The sequence below is a fragment of the Hemitrygon akajei genome, chromosome 6, assembly GCF_048418815.1.
Source record: "Hemitrygon akajei chromosome 6, sHemAka1.3, whole genome shotgun sequence".
Classification (NCBI taxonomy): Eukaryota; Metazoa; Chordata; class Chondrichthyes; order Myliobatiformes; family Dasyatidae; genus Hemitrygon; species Hemitrygon akajei.
In genome coordinates, this window is record NC_133129.1 from 128,471,444 (window position 1) to 128,489,473 (window position 18,030).

At 42.5% G+C, this 18,030-nt stretch overlaps 1 protein-coding gene across 3 annotated transcripts in view; it reads right to left on the reverse strand.

Annotated features, from left to right (window-relative positions):
• The window catches only part of cracr2b (calcium release activated channel regulator 2B), a 153,809-nt gene that overhangs the window by 94,595 nt on the left and 41,184 nt on the right, over nt 1–18,030 (reverse strand). For all 3 annotated transcript variants that reach the window (XM_073049228.1, XM_073049225.1, XM_073049227.1), the window contains exon 2: nt 17,367–17,606. In XM_073049228.1, the coding sequence (XP_072905329.1) occupies nt 17,367–17,564 (198 nt within the window). In that variant the 5' untranslated portion in view covers nt 17,565–17,606. The remainder of the gene's footprint in view (nt 1–17,366; nt 17,607–18,030) is intronic.

Here is an 18,030-nt window from a genome sequence, read left to right on the forward strand (position 1 = left end):
CAGAAATTTACAACATTAACAGCACAGTGCAGGCCTTTTGGCCCACAATGTTATGCCAACTTTTTAATCTATTCTAAGATCAATCTAACTCTTCCCTCCCACATTGCCCTCCATTTTTCCATCATCCATGTGCCTATCCAAGATTCACTTAACTGTTCCTAATGTGTTTGCCTCTATCATTACCCCAGCATTCTCTGTGCAAAAACTTACCTCTGATGGACCCCTATACTTCCCTCCAATCTTCTTAAAATTATACCCCTTGTATTTCCCTAATCAGACAGTGCTTCTCCAAGTGTTTGTAAATCAAGCCTCTGAGAATCCTCTTCAATAGTTTGCCCTCCACTGATGTAAGACTCACCGGTCTATAATTCCCAATATTATCCCGATTGCATTTCTTCAACAAAGAAATAACATCTGCCACCCACCAATCTTCTGGCATAACTCTTGTGGCCAGTGGGATGCAAAGATCTTCATGAAAGGCACAGCAATCTCTTCCCTTGCCTCCTGGGTACATTCCCATCTAGTCCCAGGGACTTACCTATTCTAATGATTTTCTAAAGTTCCAACACATTTTTATTCTTAACAGTGACATGTTCCCGCATATCGGCCTGTTTTTCTCTGTCCTCACATTCATTAAGCCTCCCTCACTGGTGAACACTGAAGGAAGTATTCATTAATTACCTCACCTGCCTCCTCCGTCTCCAGGCACATGTTTCCTCTTCGATCCTTGATGCATCCTGCCCTCACATAGCTTGCTTCCTAAACCTTAAGTAAATCTCTTTCTTCCTCTTGACTAGACGTTCCACTTCTCATCAACCACTGTTCCTTCACCCTGCCATGCTTTCCCTGCTCAGTGGGACAAACTTTTCCAGAGTGCCATGCAAATGATCCCTAAACAACCTCCACATTTCTGCTGTGCATCTGTTCCTTAGTACATCTGTTCCTAGTTTATGCTCCCAAGTTCTGCTTAATAGCATCATAATTTACCTTCCCCCAACTAAATACTTTCCCATACTGTTTGCAGCTGTCTCTGTCCAGGGCTATGGAGTTGTGGTCATTTTCTCTAAAATTCTCTCCTAACAAGAGATCTGTCCCCTGACCAGGTTCATTACCTGGTACGAGATCCACATATTATGTCAGGAATTTTTCCTGGACACACCCAACAAATTCTGGTCCACATAAACCTTTTGTAGTAAGGAAGTGGCAGACAATATTAAGGAAGTTGATGTCACCCATAACAACAACCCTGTTATTTTCACATCTTTCCAAAGTCTGCCCTCCAAATTTACTCAGTTTTTCCATTGCTATTGGAGGCTGTGGGGGAGTGATCTACAAAATACTCCAAATGGAGTGATTGCTCCCTTACTGTTTCTGACTTCCACTCACACTGACTCAGTGGACGATCCCTCCACAGCATTGTGATATTATCCCGGATTAGCAGTGCCACACGCCCACCTCCTTCAGCTCCTTCCCTGGTCACTTTGAAAATATCTACACCCTGCGACATCTGACAACCATTCCTGCCCTTGTGACAGCCCAGACTCTGTAATGACCACAATGTCATAGTTCTAAACATCAACCCATGCTCTAAGAGTTCATTATCCTTGTTTCTGATACTTCTTGCATTAAAATAAATAGACTTCAACTCATCCAGCTATCTGCAATTGTGCCCTCTCCACTGCCTATCCTTCCTCACAGTTCCGCTGCACGCTGCATCTATTTTTTCACCAACTCTCCCATCCTTAACCATACCTCTCTGCTACCCACCACCAAACTAGTCTGATACCTCCTCAATAACTCTAGCAATCTGCCCACAATGATATTGGTCCCCAAGTTCAGTCTAACCCACCCCTCTTGTACAGGTCATGCCGTCCCCAGAAGCGATTGCATGATTCACAAGTCAGAAACCCTAACCCATGACACCTATACCTATTGTTCAGCCAAACATTCAACTCCCAAATCATCCTATTCTTAATCTCTTATTCCAAAGTTAAGCTCCCCATCACTAGGCTGTCCAACTTGACTTACAGTCTCCCACGTGTATCCTATTAGTCCCTCTCAGGCCTTATATCTTCCAATACCTTTCCTTCTATACCCAGCAAGTATTATCCAGAAGGGCTTCGGCCCGAAATGTTGACTGCTCATTTCAACGGATGCTGCCCGACCTGCTGAGTTCTTCCACCTTGTTTGTACGTGTTCACATGCAATTCAGCCTGTCATTGCACTAATTGAACACTGGAGGCCAGCACTGACAGGAGTAACCAATCCCCAAACAAGCGAGGGCGCTCTGCTACACTACCTCTGGCTTCCCCTCCACTGGGCTGCAGCAGCAGGCAAGCCCATGGCTGAGGCCTAGTCCTCACTACAACCGAGGTCATGCAGCTCCCCCACCGTCTGTCACACCACCAAACAAGGGCAGCGAACCTACAGCATCTTACATGATCTATGTCCAACAGGGTCTTGCGATCGCAAGAGAAATGTCCGAGGCAACATCCTTTATTAAGAGGTTTTTAATAAAGAAAAGCTCAGACGTCCTATATGTTACACAAGAAGCAGTGTCATTTTGCAGGTGTATTACACTCAGTATAGCACTAAATCATTGGTGAAGTTGTGGTGATGACTTCCTATTGGCTTTCGATAAAATGGTTATTTCTCTTTAAATGTGCAACTTTATTATCACTGGAACAATCAGAAGGAAAATGTTAAACTAGCTTCTAGGTTAAGTGGCTCCAACAAAGCAAAAAAAAAAACTGGACATACCAGAAAAAGAACCACAAGTACTCTACAAGACCCTGTAGTATTCTTGCATAGTTAGCCAGTTGTCATCCAGACCTGATGGTATAGTTCACAGAGAGATGCAGCACATAAACAGGCTCTTCGGCCCATTAAATCCATGGCAATTATAGAGCACCCATTTGCAGTAATCAGAATGTAATCCCATTTTTATTTTTGCCATATTCCCTTCACCTCCCCTTAACATTTAGCTAAACATTAAGAGGAATCCATAATGGCCAATTAATCTACTAAGCGGCACATCTTTGGGATGGGGGAGACACCAGAGTGCCCAGAGGAACACTGTGGGTCTACAGAGGGAACCTACTAACTCACACTAGAGGTTAGGATTGAATTGGCTCAGTGGATTTATGAGGCAACAGTTCTACAAGCTGTGTCACTGTGCAGCCAGTGAAACGAAACAATCGAAACTACAGCACCACTTAAAACCCATATCCCTTGATTCCCTTCATAATTGTCTTGAAATAACCTAATGACTGAGCATCTACAAACCCATTGGCAGAGAATCCACCCAGGAGCCCCAACCCTCTGGGAGAAGGAATTTCCACTCATCTCTGTCCTGATTGCCTTCCTTTGAGACCATGGCTCGTAGTTGTAGACATGGCATCCAGGGAAATCACTATCCTGTCAGGCCCTGTGAGCTTTTTGACCGTTTCAATGAGGTCTGCTCTCTTAGTCAAAATAATGTCTTCTCACAGGAGTATCTCCTTGACCCGCAAATCAATTTAGTGAAACTTTATTGCACACTCCTTATCCCAGTTATACTCCTCCTCACATATGAATACCAGACCAGGTGTGGACACATCTGGACTTATATAATGCAGAGCCAAAGGTACTTTACAGGATTATGTCTGGAACTATAAATGAGATTAATGGATGTAAATCAACAATAGAAAGGATGATATATAATTGAGTTGCTCACTTTCGACAAAGTTTAACAGTGATACTAAAACAAGGCAATGAGCAAGACAGCACACACAAAATGCTGGAGGAACTCAGCAGGTCAGGCAGCATCTATGGAAATGAATAAACAGTCGACGATTTGGGCCGAGACCTTTCTTCAGGACTGGAAAGGAAGGGGGAAGTTGGTGACAGATGAAGCTAGGTGGGTAGGAAAGATAAATAAAGGGCTGGAGAGGAAGGAATCTGATAGAAGAGAATGGACAGGTTGGAGGAGGGGAACTGGGGGAGGTGATGGGCAGGTGAGAAGAGGAAAGAGGTCAGAGTGGAGAATAGAAGAAGGGTTGGAGGGTAGAGAATTTTTTTTTACCAGAAGGAAAAAATCGGTATTCAAGCCATCAGGTTAGAGGCTAATGGGTAAGATGTCAGAATGTAAAGCAATTTTTAAACAAATGAGTTTGTAGAACAACTAATACAAAAGCCATAGCTGAGCTGTAATAAAAAAAATGGCCTCTGGGTCAATATCCATCACACAGTTTGCTTGATTTTGAAATATGTACAAAGAACCTGTTCAGTTAGCACTGAGTAGTTGAATTGTACCTCTGGTAGATAGGTACTGAACAAATAGCCCAAGGGATGTGTTTGAATCGCATAATGAGAAGCTGTGAAAAGGAATTTTACAAAAGCCTTATTTCAGGATGATTGAGCAGAAAAGCTTCCTTTCTGCTATTGCAAATTGATGGGATTTAAGCAAATACCACTGATCGTGAGTCTAAACACTTCCATTGAATAAAGTCTGCTGCCACTGTGGGGAGACAGCAGATATTGTTGTTCAGCTACTGCCACTAATCTCACTGTGAACAGCTCAAATAGTGCTAAATGAAAGTCCTGCCAGCTTTAGCGTAGCCAAACTGAAAACTTAAGGAAGTTGTCAACTACCTAACTTTTTCCGCTTTCAGCTGATCTCACTGTGTTCCTGTCAGGTGGATCACCATCAGCTTTTCTGAATTGAGGATGAATTCATGTTGCAATTAAAGTATTGTTTTAAAAAGAATGTTAATGCAGGCTTATGAAAAGAATCTCCCAGGTCTTCAAAATCATTCATTCTTTAATTACTTCTTAAACAGCAAACAACATATAATCATTGGCACCATGTAAAGTTGGCACTCAAAAACTAATATGCAGATTCCCTTGACATATTGCATTTCCTTCTTGCTCTCCCTAAGACAATTCCAATCCTCCTTATATTTAGATTTCACATTCCTGATTCCTCTGGAGATCATAAAACATACAAATGAAATACCAATAAGGGTTGTAATAACTTGCCTTCACTTGGGTGGATCTGCGGATCAGCCAATAGATTAGATCAAAGCTCTACAGTTCTGAAGAGAATGGTTGTGGACAATCAAACAGCTGGCTAGCGAGGTGGCTCCAAGTACATCGCCAATATCAATGAATGAACAACAATGTATGCAGGTGCTAAAGACATGGCTGAAGCACTTGGAGACATATTTAGCAAAGTGCTGAATGGATGAATATCCTGTTGGATATTGATAATTTTAGAGGCCGCGGGCCTGTTCCCCTCTTTTGGTGGTGAAACAGGCAACAAGGCAGCAGCGTGGCTCGGCCCCAAGCCGCGGGCTTGCCTGCTGCTGTCCAGGTGAGGAGTCGCCGGAGGTGGCGTAGTGTGGCATCTGTGCTCGGTTGGGGGTGGCCCTCTCCCTTAAATGCTTCCTTCCACGTTCAACCGGTAGAATGACAGGCCGGATTGCTGAGAGCTGTACCAGCAATTTGCACATCGCTCAGGATCTTAAACTCTGCATAACAATATGTTTTCTTTCCTCACTATTTTGAATGTATCTTATACACCCTGGTCCCAGAGGATCACTGTTTCACTTGACTGTATTCATGTATGGTTTGAATGATAATTAAACTTGATTTGATTGATTATTCGATCATGACTGACTTATTATCCCTCTCAAGCCCAGTCTTTTGCCTTTTCCCCATAACTTTTGGCATCCTTACTAATTAAGAACCTATCAAATGCTACTTTAAACATACCCAATGACTTGACATACCCAGCCATCTGTGGCAATGAATTTCATACGTTTACCACCCTCTGGGTAAACAAATTCCTCCTTGCCTCTAATCTCAAGAACATCCTTTTATTCTGAGGCTGTGTCCTCTGCTCATGGACTCTCCCACTTTTGGAAATATCCTCTTCAGGTCCATCCTATCCAGGCCTTTCAATGTTCGGTAGGTTTCCATGGGATCCCTCTTCATTCTTTTGAACTCCAAGTACAGTCCTAGTGCCATCAACTGCTCCTCATACATGAACCTCTTCATCCTCAGGATCACTCTCATAAAACTCCTCTAGACCCTCTCAACACCAGCACATCCTTCCGTTAACAAGGTGAGAAAGGGAAAAGGGGATTGGGAATGGTGAAAGGGATGCATCACTGGAAATTTGAGAACTCAAGGTTCATGCCACCAGGCTGGAGGTTACCCAGATGAAACATAGAACAGAGAACATAGAAATATAAGGTGTTGCTCCTCCAGCTTGAGTGTGGCCTCATCCTGACAGTAGAGGAGGCCATGGACTGACATATCGGAATGGAAATGGGAAGTGGAATTAAAGTGAGTGGCCATTGGGAGATCCCACTTCTTCTGGCGAGCACAGCATAGGTACCTCCTGTGTATCGGTGAGACCCAATGTAGATTATGAGACTGCTTCACCAAGCACCTACGCTTCATCCGCCAAAAGAAGCGGGATCTCCTTCACCATTCCCCATCCCCTTTTCCCTCTCTCACCATATCTCCTTGCCTGCCCATCACCTCCCTCTGGTGCTCCTCCCCCCTTTTCTTTCTTCCATGGCCTTCTGTCCTGTCCTATTAGATTCCCCCTTCTCCAGCCCTGTATCTCTTTCACCAATCAACTTCCCAGCTCTTTACTTCATTCCGCCCCCTCCCGGTTTCACCTGTCAGCTTGTGCTTCTCTCTCCCCTCCCCCACCTTGTAAATCTACTCCTCATCTTTTCTCCAGTCCTGCCAAAGGGTCTCGGCCTGAAACGTCAACTGTACTTTTTCCCATAGATGCTGCCTGGCCTGCTGAGATCCTCCAGCATTTTGTGTATGCTGCTAATATTTAATTTGTCTTCTTTACTTCCAACGCAGCCTGCAAGTTAACCTTTTGAGAATCCTGCACTAGGAATCCCAGGTCTTTTTGCAACCCTGACTCTGAGACTATGGGATCAGAAAATTTATTGATTGTCATACTGAAGACATGCATTCCCAAACCAGCAGATTATCCAATCTAATTGATCCCGAACAGCTACATTCACCCAGCAAAATGGCAACTAACAAGGTATGCCATGGTTACAAAAAGGAGGACAAATCCAAATCCGCTAATTATTGCTCAACCGCTTGGTTTGTAATCATCAGCAAACTGATAAAAGGAGTACTCAACTGGTAACGCACACAAAATGCTGGTGGAACGCAGCAGGCCAGGCAGCATCTATAGGAAGAGGTACAGTCAACGTTTCAGGCCGAGACCCTTCATCTCATCCTGACGAAGGGTCTTGGCCCAAAACGTCGACTGTACTTCTTCCTATAGACGCTGCCTGGTCTGATGCATTCCACCAGCATTTTGTGTGTGTTGCTTGAATTTCCAGCAAGATTTACTTGTGTCTACTCAACTGGTAGGTGGTGTCCTCAATGTGCAGTCCTGGGGCAATTACTCACCAATAATCTGCTCTCCAATCCTATAGAGGATTCTGTTGGGGTAACGTACCTGTTCTCTCTTTGCTTTGCATTGTGTTACGTGCTTATTATTATTAGTCACGTGAGTTGGAGTGTGGTAAAGATGAAGGGAAAAAAAGTTTATGTACTCTTGCTTAATTCATGATAGTTTGTGGAGAAGGTCACATCTTTGCTGACCACTTAATGTCATTTCAAGATTGTTTGTTTGCTAATTGCTATTAAAGGATCAAAATAAGGAATTTGGCTCTTCTGAGCAATCATTCTATTGGAGCTGAGGGTGTGTCATGCAGGTATAACAATCCTGCGGTGATCACAGGCCAGCAGCTACTGTTTACCTTTATCACACCCTCACTCATGTGTCTAGTTGTTTGATTTTGGATTTGTTTCTGCTGCTACATTTTGTCAGTAAAAATTTCAACCGTTATATACCTAACAAAAATCAGTACTTGGATGTGTCCGAGAAATTGGAAGCACCAGCCTGGAGCAGCTTGTGACAAGTAACGGCCTTTAATGCTGTTTCATGCTGTGTGCTTGGATTTGCATTTGAAGCAGTTTTCAAGTGGTCAATGTTCCCATGTCCACTTGGGCTGAACTGGAAATGCTGTGGCCTGAACTGCTTGACCCTTGGTTCTGTTAAAAAGCTGAAGAATTGAAGTATTGAATTTCCACTGTTGAAAAGCTGAATTAAAACTGCCTTTGTTTTATCTGTTTTGCACATTAAGAAGATAAAATTATTTCAGCTGGAAGCAGTGGCCTTGAAGCTAAGAGCAATTAAATAAACATGTCATAATGAAGGTTTGTTCCCTGGGGGAAATGAAAATATTTGCACTCCAAAGAACAAGCTGTGACTACATACAAGGGTGATGATTTACAGGATGATGTAAACACTGAGGACAGCGTGTCCAGCATGTGTGGAGCATGTTCTGTTGCTAGCAAGACATCCTGTGCATCTAATATCACATCTGTGCACATTAAAATGGCTGATTTCACTGAGTTATATGCAGAACAACAGATATTCAGGGATAAGCATGCCTTGGAGGAAAATGTGAAACAACTTCAGAGACAGATGGCGTCAGCTTAGGTTGCGAGAAGAAATTGCAGCCAAGATAGCCAGAGTTAAAGTGGTAGGTGGACAGAGGAAATCCAGTAGACTCAGTGTCAAGGTGGATACATTTAAGGAACACAAACACGAGAAAGGGTCTCAGCCCGAAACGTTGATTGTTTACTCTTCTCTACAGATACTACCTCATCTGCTGAGCTCCTTCAGCATTTTTTGTGTTTATATTCAAGGAACAAATGTCTATGAGCCACAGGTTTGAACCCTGAGAAGCAGTTCAAGGTGTTCACTCTCACTCTACGTGTTGGAGGTACTCCGAACCTGTGCCATATCCAATGCAACAAGGTGCTCCTGAGAACATTGATCTACAATATGATGACCCTCGTATTTCTGATGATGGAGGTCTAAATGCTGCGCTGGAGGCCATAAAGACATGAAAGGAAATAACAAGCACCCTGCCTAAAAGAGAGATTCAACTCTCAACGGCTATCAATTGCAGCATCATTCATTTGTGTGGAATTTTAAGAATAGCATCGTAAGTAAGGCTGAACACTCTGGTGACCATCTTTGATTGCTCAAACAGTACAGTGGAGGTTACCCTAAAGAGCTTATCAAAAGTTGCAGTTGATCCAACCCAGAGGAAGAATATATAGCTTTACTACAGGAATGTTTCTGGTGGTGAGCAGGTAAATGCTGTGGCCTACATGGAAAGGGCTCTTTCTTGGCCACATCTCAAATCAGAAGTTGTGAAAACTCTTCATGACTACAGTCTTTTTCTTAGAGGTTGTTGCAATGCCATGCAGGTCATCCATGAGTTGAACATGCCTGCTAATATGAAGACAGTAGTAAATAAATTACCCAATGAACCTAAAAAAGAATGGAGATTGGCTGTGCATAAACTGCCAAAACAGCACAACCATAAGGTTAATTTCACTGGCATTGTCGGTCTTATTGAAAGGCAAGCAAAGATTGGTACACACTAATTAGGGGAAGTATACAATACAACATCGCCAGCAGTAAGTAAAGACGTGAACAAAATGGGATCACAATTTCATCCTCAAACTGAAGGAAACAGCTTTGCCACTACTGTAGAAAATTAAATTGATGAAAAGGGTACAGATTCGAAACAAGCCACAAATGAAGCAAACACAGCAACAAGTACCACCCTGGCATCTAATGGCCTTATTGGGGCTGGGGATCTTGATTGTAAATTTCCTATAATTCCAATTCAGGTGAAGTCTCAGACACTGGCTGCTTGTGCTTTCCGAGATCAAGAAAGTACAACACTATTCTGCACAATGAGCCTCATCGACAAGATCAACCTGACAGTTAGTGGGACTTCAGTTTTTCATTTGGATAAGCTTTGGCAGCAGCGATTCAAGACAGATTTTCCTGAATGCAGTCAAGAGGGACAACCTGGCCTGGCAGGAGAAGAGCACAAACCAGGATAGTCTGTTAACAGAAGAGGATATTTGAGTAAATGTTGAGATTTCATGTCTCCTGTGTCATAGTAGATGTACTTGTAATTATTATAATAATTTTTACTCTCCTCCCATCCGGTAGGCGCTACAGGAGCCTTTGCTCCCGTACCAGCAGGCACAGGAAGAGCTTCAGCAGGTTCCTGTGACCCTGCTGAACATCACATCACAGCGCTAAAGAGTATTGCACCCATATTGTACTGTCTCAGTACTTTTATATTTGTATGCTACAACACTTACTTTCTATTCGCAGTTATTTTGTAAATAACACTATTCTTTGCATTTCTGGTTAGATGCTAACTGCATTTCATTGGCTTTGTATCTGTACTCGGCACAATGACAATAAAGTTGAATCTAATCTAATCTGAATCTAATCTAGTTAAGGGGCTGGAATGTAGGAGCCATGCATCTGATCTTTATTTGTTTTGTATTTTGAACATTTATTGTGGTAACTACTCACATAAGTTGGAATGTGGTAAAAGAGAAGGGAATAAGTTACGTATTCTTGCTTATTTTATGGCAGTTTGAGGCCCAGAACCAACAGAGGTCACATTTTTGCTGACCACTTAATATCGCTTCAAGATTGTATGTTTGCTAATTGCTACTAAAGGATTGAAATAAGGAATTTGATTCTTTGGAACAATCATTTCATTGGAGCTGAGGGTGTGCCATGCAAGTATAACTACCCCATGGCGGATGCAGACCAGCAGCTATTGTTTTGATTTTGGATTAGGTTTTGACGTTACAGATTCTACTAGTCACACAGCTTCAGAGCTCAAACAGCCTTGGTCCAAACAGGCAGCAAAGAACTAAGTTCTAGAGATGAGATGTTGTCTCATTTTTTAAACTGCATTGCATTTGTGGTTTCTAAATGACAATAAACTGGAACTGAACTGAACTGAGATGAGTGGGCCTGCACTTGACATCAAGGCAGCATTTAGCTGAGTGTTGCGTCAAGGCAAAGCTGATGTCGATGATCACCAAGGGGAAAAATACTCCAATAGACAAAGGAAGATGGTTGTGGTTGTGCGAGGCCAATCATCCCAGGTCCAGGGCACCATCCCAGGAATTCCTCAAGGCAGTACCCATCCACATGCTGCTGTTTAATCGGTGGCCCTGTTTCCATCATAATTTCAGAAGTGAGGATGTTTGCACAATATTCATTTTCATTCACAACTCCATAACAAATGATACAGAATACCTGGACAACATTCGGGGATGAGATGATGAAGCAAGCAATTCTTCTGTTTAGGAATTCAAATAAACTTCGAATTGTGTGCAGACTTTGTTAGTTAAGTGCATCAGTGGTGAATGTTATCTTAATCTTAATCCACTAATTAAAAGTAGCAGAAGATGCAGTGAGAGACTTGCAGAGTGACCTACGAAGACTGGGATATGTAGGTGGATGACGGAGTAGAACAAATAGCCCAATTCTAGAATTGGGGGAGAGCAGACAAGTTCAAAGAAAATGTTTGGGGCAAGGTTTTTTTTAACAGAGTGGTGGGAGCCAGGGTGGTAGTGGAGGCAAAAAAAAGAGGCATTTCGGAGGCTCTTAGTAGGCACATGAATGTGAACTGAATGGAGGGAATTGGGCATCGTGAAGGCAGAAAGGATTCATTAATTTAGGCATTAATTACTAGTTTAATTAGTTCTGCACAATATTGTTCTGTGTTCTATATTCTAAATGAAGCATAGAGGAGAAGTTGAACAGAAGTTTACATTGAATGTGCAAGTGAGGCAAGAGCATCAGGAATTACCTTAAGAGTGACAGTACACACCAAAATAGTCAATATTTAATAGCAACACAAGTTTTGACAAATGATTCATTGTAAAAACCTAAAACATGATAAGAAAGATGCGAATTAGGAGGAAAGTATGTATCTCACATTCAGATGAAGGAAATTCCCTTGGAATTTGCCAAACAAAAGCAAGCCAGAAGTTAATAATGTTGGATATGAATCAGAATGGGTAAGATGCCATGCACCTGTGAGAATGAGAGTCTGTAAGCATGACTGAACAGGGTATGAAAACAGAAATCACAAGGATAGTTTGGTTGTGCTTTTCTAGGGCCAACACATAGGAGAGGGCATCCTGAGCTTGGAGCTCAGTCCTAGCCCAGTCTGATCAATTGAAGCCAGCAGCAGGTAACATTGATACAGGTTGTAAGTGCGACCTGCCTCCTGTCCTTTGAATAAATGTTATTGACTACATCACTTGCCCATTATTACCGTACAGAAGATTGGGTAACACTGATAGCAACATTCATGCCTCAGAAGTGCCAGGCAGTAACTATTTCCACCCTATATCAGATATTACCATTGCAAAGTATTCCACCATCAACATCCTGCGAATCACATGGACCAAAATATCAATGGGATTCGCTAGGTCAATGCCAGGGCTACAGGAGGAAATCAGAGGCTGGAAAATTGGGGTACCCTTCCACTATCAATAAGGCAAAAGGCAAGTAATAATGATTCTCCTTCCCTGGATGAGTTCAGCTCCAATAACGTTCATGGTGCTCAATGTCATCCAGAAACAACCATCTCGTCACCACACTAAATATCCATTCCCTCCAGCAATGGTTACGCAGCAACCCATTACATGCAAACAATAAATGCATTGTGCTTACTCACTTTGGCTGCTCCAACACCAAAGAACAAAATGTCAAAGCCATTTGTGTCCAGGTTATGTGCTGAAAAATAGGATTAATTATGAATGGGTGCCCACTGGTCAGCATAGATGTGGTTGGCTGAATGGCCTGGTTCCATGCTGACATAACACAAAGCATAAATATCAGAAGGAGTGCACCATCTGTCAAATTACTCAACCACTCTCCCCATTAAAACCCACCTGTGACAGACTCTGGGGGCACAGACGTTGGGCTTATCAGATCTCAGCGTACACAGAGCAGAGTGAAAGCCAGCCATCTTTGACTGCAATGGACTGCCTAAGGAAACAAAAGCATCGACAGACCCCCCCTTCTTGCCAAATCTGGACAACAGCAGCAGCTGCATGGAAAGACCAGCCCCTGAAGGTGGCCCTGAACATCCTGACTTGAAAATGCATTGATAAAACTTCCTATCCAATGGCACTGAAACAGCACCGTTCTCAAAAGTGCTGCTGTGGTTCAAAGTGATGACTCACCAACATCTTCTTAAGGGTATATAAAGACAGCTAATAAATTGCCAGAAATGCCCACGTTCTGAAAAACGAATACTTCAAAAATGCACAAAGAATTTATAACAATACAAGCTACAATGCGCCTAATATCTATTTTAAATGTTTAACACCACAAGGCGAATCTCAGGCAAGCACTACTCTTAACTACAGCTCATGGTGCTGAGTGATCACTGCTTCCTGAGACTTGGCACACCGCCCTGTTTCACTCCCCTTCTCTATCACCCTTCAGTGGATTACACTGGTCCCACACCCTACAATTCTCTTTCTGTTCTCACTGCTGTGAACTGCTTGCAGTTCTACAAATGTCCCTAGCAACAACTCTCTTACCGTTTTGTTCCTTGGGATTTATCCCTCACCCTCTCCTCTGCTCCTTTGCTCCCATTCCTTCGGTTTTACACCAAAGGCTTTTGATGTTAGGTCATTAGGCATCCCTAGGGACAGTTATCTTCAGCCTAGGACGATCCCTTGCTACCAGATGAACTTGTACTCCATTAGATAGCCTTGGTCCATGTTGTCCCAGGGACAACCATCTCCAGCCCAGATGCTTATTCCACAAGCAAGATCCCTTTAACTCATCACAATCAGTTCATCAATTCCACCCTCCATTCATACCCACAACTTGACTCAATTGAGCCAATATAATCCATCTTTCAGTATTACATGATTATATGCATACCTGACTGCTGTACACTCCACTCCTTCACTTCATCATTGTATGTTCTTGTATCTAGTTCCTGTTGCTCAATTCACACTGTTCATTACTTTGCCTTGGGTCCATGCAATCCCCTGCTGTCCCTAGCCTAACCCATCAACACCACTCTTGTAGCCTTGACCAAGCCCACAGATACCTTGGTGTTGACACTGACATTCTCTGAAAGGGATCCTTAGGGCACTTATTATTGTTTTCCTATGCACATCTCTTTAATTTTCTGATAATTATCCCTAATAACACTTTGTTCATCCAAGTTTCTGTATGACCTTGCCTTTATCATATCATCAAATTTGACTATCAAATCGTCAACCTTTGCTGCATCACCTTGCAGATTCACTCCTCGAATAAAGCTCCGGGATGCTATTGTGTGGATGAAAATAACCACATGGGCTGCATTATTTCATCCATTGGAGTCTCTGATCTCTTCTACACTGTTCACAATTGTCCAAACCATCATGGAGACATTGGAGACAATATGCCAACCTTACTTACCATTCCCCTGCCTCCTTCTCCTCATCCTGCCCTACTGGTGCTATTCCTTTGTTTTTCCACTCTCACTATAGCCTCTTCACTGGGCCCCTATGTCTCCATAACAATTTGATTCCAGCTTTCATCACCTTCAATCCTCTGAAACCATTCTCCCTCCTGACCCAAATCAAATAGCATCACATGCTGCAAAAGTGAAGCAAAAATGGAAAATGCCAGAGGTAGTCAGCAGGACAGGCGTCAGCAGTGGAGACTTTTCAGGTTGTGATCTTTCATTAGAACCGGAAAAGAGAGAAAACACGTCTGTTTTAAGTTTCAGAGTAACAGAGAGAGCAATGCAATGCCTGTGATGGACAGAGGCAGAGGCAGATGGAGGGAGGCAGGGGCCAGAGGCATAGGTAGAAGGCAGAGGGGCAGGGACAGACACAGAGAGAGCGAGAGAGACAGGCACAGAGACAAATGGGGGCAGAAGAAAGCAAAAAAAAAATACAGGAAGAGAGAGCACAGCATTTACCCAAGATCTGACATAAATGCATCAGCTGAAAATGCTCAGCATATCAGGAGAGGAAACCCGAATTCATGTTAGAGGAGGATAACCCTCCTATCGTCCTTAAACCACACCTGACTATGCTCATAACCGCCCTCTAAACACACCATCAGGCGTCACCTCCTCTGATCTTCCTTCACTTTCTTCTGTAGCTCTGCCTAGCTACCTTCCTGCCTTTCCTCATCCCCATAAAAAAAGAGCAGCAAACTCCTTCTCTATGGAAACATTTTATCTTTCTATTTAACAAATGAACCAACTCTCAGTTTTCTAATTGTCATCAGAAGCACAAATGTGGGATGACATTCCCCATCTCTTCCCTCCCCCTTCGAAATGCAAAGCTATCTGTATCTGTAAACATAAATTACATTAGAATTCACCATACAGTCAAGACTCAATGCCATTATAAATTAACTAATATTTACTTCAATTTTATCTCAATGTATCAGTATTTAATTCCAAAATCATCACTGGTTGTTTCAGTTCCTTTCAATGTGTCCCCACTTCATCCATTTTCATGTTTTGAAAAGCAAGTTTTCTTTTCATCTGTTTAGGATGGAACTAAAATTATAGGTAATGCAAGATGCTACAATACATCTTGACTCACCATACAGCTAAGATAAAGTAAACACGAGAAAATCTGCAGTTGCTGGAAATTGAAGCAACACACACAAAATGCTGGTAGAACGCAGCAGACCAGGCAGCATCTATAGGAAAAAGTACAGTCGACGTTTCGGGTCCAGACCCTTCGTCAGGACGAAACGTTGACCCAAAATCGTCTCGACCCAAAACGTCGACTGTACTTCTTCCTATAGATGCTGCCTGGTCTACTGCGTTCCACCAGCATTTTGTGTGTGTGTGTCTAAGATAAAGTAATCTTGTTTGGAGTACAGGATAAGGGTGCAGTAAGATATAATCTTCATTAATTATAAGGTTGGTCCATGATTTTAATCTTTTAAAGTGCTTTCAATCTCCACTAAAAGGACATTCTCAAACAAATTAAATGTCTTATCAAAAGAAGTTGAGAATCAGGGCTAGACTCCAAAACTTACATTTATATGATGCCTGTTGCTCAACAGCCAGCAGATTCTGACCCATGAGCAGCCAATGAGATCAAGTTCACTGTGTTGGTTAAGGGCACCAGAAGAAATCTCTGTAAGCCTTCCACCTGAGCAACCGAGCCACTTATCTGAAAAATAGCAGCTCCAATAACTCAGCACTCCCGCGATGTTGCTCTGGAATGGCTGCCAGTTGTCAATACATCTAGATGCTAATGCTGAATATTACTTGGATAGGATCAAGTAGGCAGTGGCTGGCATAAAACATCCTCCATTCAAGTAATCTATGTGGGACAGGTTTATAGACGGCTCAGGCAATTTTTAAACGCATATTTTATTTTGATTGCCACTTAAGTTTTAATTACACCTCATGACTACATCACATATTCTTGTACACTGATATTTTTCTTAGTTTAAAAAAATAGGCACGTTAGAAGTCCACAAAGCTTTTTTTGCTTTAAAAAATCAAGGGGAAGGGAAGGAGGGAAGGGTTATCTTAATCTTAGAGTAGTTTATAAGGTTGGCACAACATCATAGACCAAAGGACCTGTACTGTGCTTACTGTCCGTCCTATGTTCTAAAACCATGCCTTCCATGTACAAATTTAGAATAGGGCAGAGTTCTGTCAATTTTTATTAAATCCAATGACAAGTAATCGGGAGAAATGCAAGCCAGGTACAAAAGTACCAACAGCCAATGAACTGTCAGAATTGACCCTAGTCAGAGTTGGCATTTCAGGTCAATGACCTCTTGACCCTTCATCCTTTCAGCCTAAGCTGCTGAGTATTCCCAGTAGTTTCTGATTTTATGGATGCAGAGTTACACTGTGTTTCTGTATTGCCCACAATCAGCCAAACACTTCCCAGGAAATCTGGGCTTTGCAGAGCAGTTTGCAGGTATTAAAGTATTATTTGAGATTTTTACATTGCCATATAGGGAACCAGGCAATGTCTGGTTTTGTCTGAGGATTCAGCTTCAGAACTCCTGTGCTTTCTTCAAAATTGTGCCGTGGGTTCTTTCGTGTCAGCTGCTGGTTTAACATCTGCACCACTCTGTCAATGCTATAGTTCTAATGTCAGCAACTTCGTGCTCAAGCTTCTATAGTGGGATTTGACACGGCTTCTGATATGAAAACTTGGGTGATCTACCCAATGCAGGCTGACGCCTGGGACACAATGCACAGAACACCTTTAATATAATATTCCCTTTACTGTCCCCAACTCTTCAAAGTTTCCAGGAAGTAGACCATTTTGTCTCCACGAACACTTGGGACTGGATGGCCAAACTTCAGCCAGCACTCATTTCACCATCATAATCAATAAAAATAATCTTCTAACAATAAGATTGGTTTCATTAAAGGAAAGTTGCCTCTAAAGAAATAGCCGAACATTTACCCTACCTGCAAGTCTCTCTTCGTAATGAAGCCCTTCTCCTCTTTGTCGCAATGCTGGAACAGTTCACGAGCCTTTTCCAGAGTTTCCTGTAGACTGTTGTGTTCATTAAGATTCACTCTGAAGTTCTGGATCATCCCTCCAACATCTGGATCCATTTCACCATCAAGCCACGCATCATCTGATGTCCCTTTCTTTCTGGACATTGTCCACTTGCTTCACCAGCCCAGCCCCTAGTGAGTGTGCCACTGTGAGGAACAAAAACATTGCACATGCTTGCATCATTCAGTGAAGCCTCTAATATTAATTAGCATCGCTTAGCAACAGCCCACTTAGTAGTGGTCTGAAGGCTTTCCGAATATTGCGGTTAATTAGCCTCATTTTGTGTCAGGCAATACAGTAGAAAGGGCTACAGAAGTGGATCAACAGTTGTTTTAAAATTCCAAAACTCCATGAAGTTAGGGTACTGACACACTATATTCTAAACCAATGCAAGTTCTTCATTGCAAGGAGCAACAGAGAGGGTACACGGATCAGGAGTAAACATTAAGCATTTCCACCTCTATCTTAACTAATTCCAACTGCAACTTAATTCCAAATATCTGCCTCGGCTCTACAATTCCTTTTCCCTGGGTCTGACAAAAAAATCTAGTCATCTCTAAGTTCTCACAT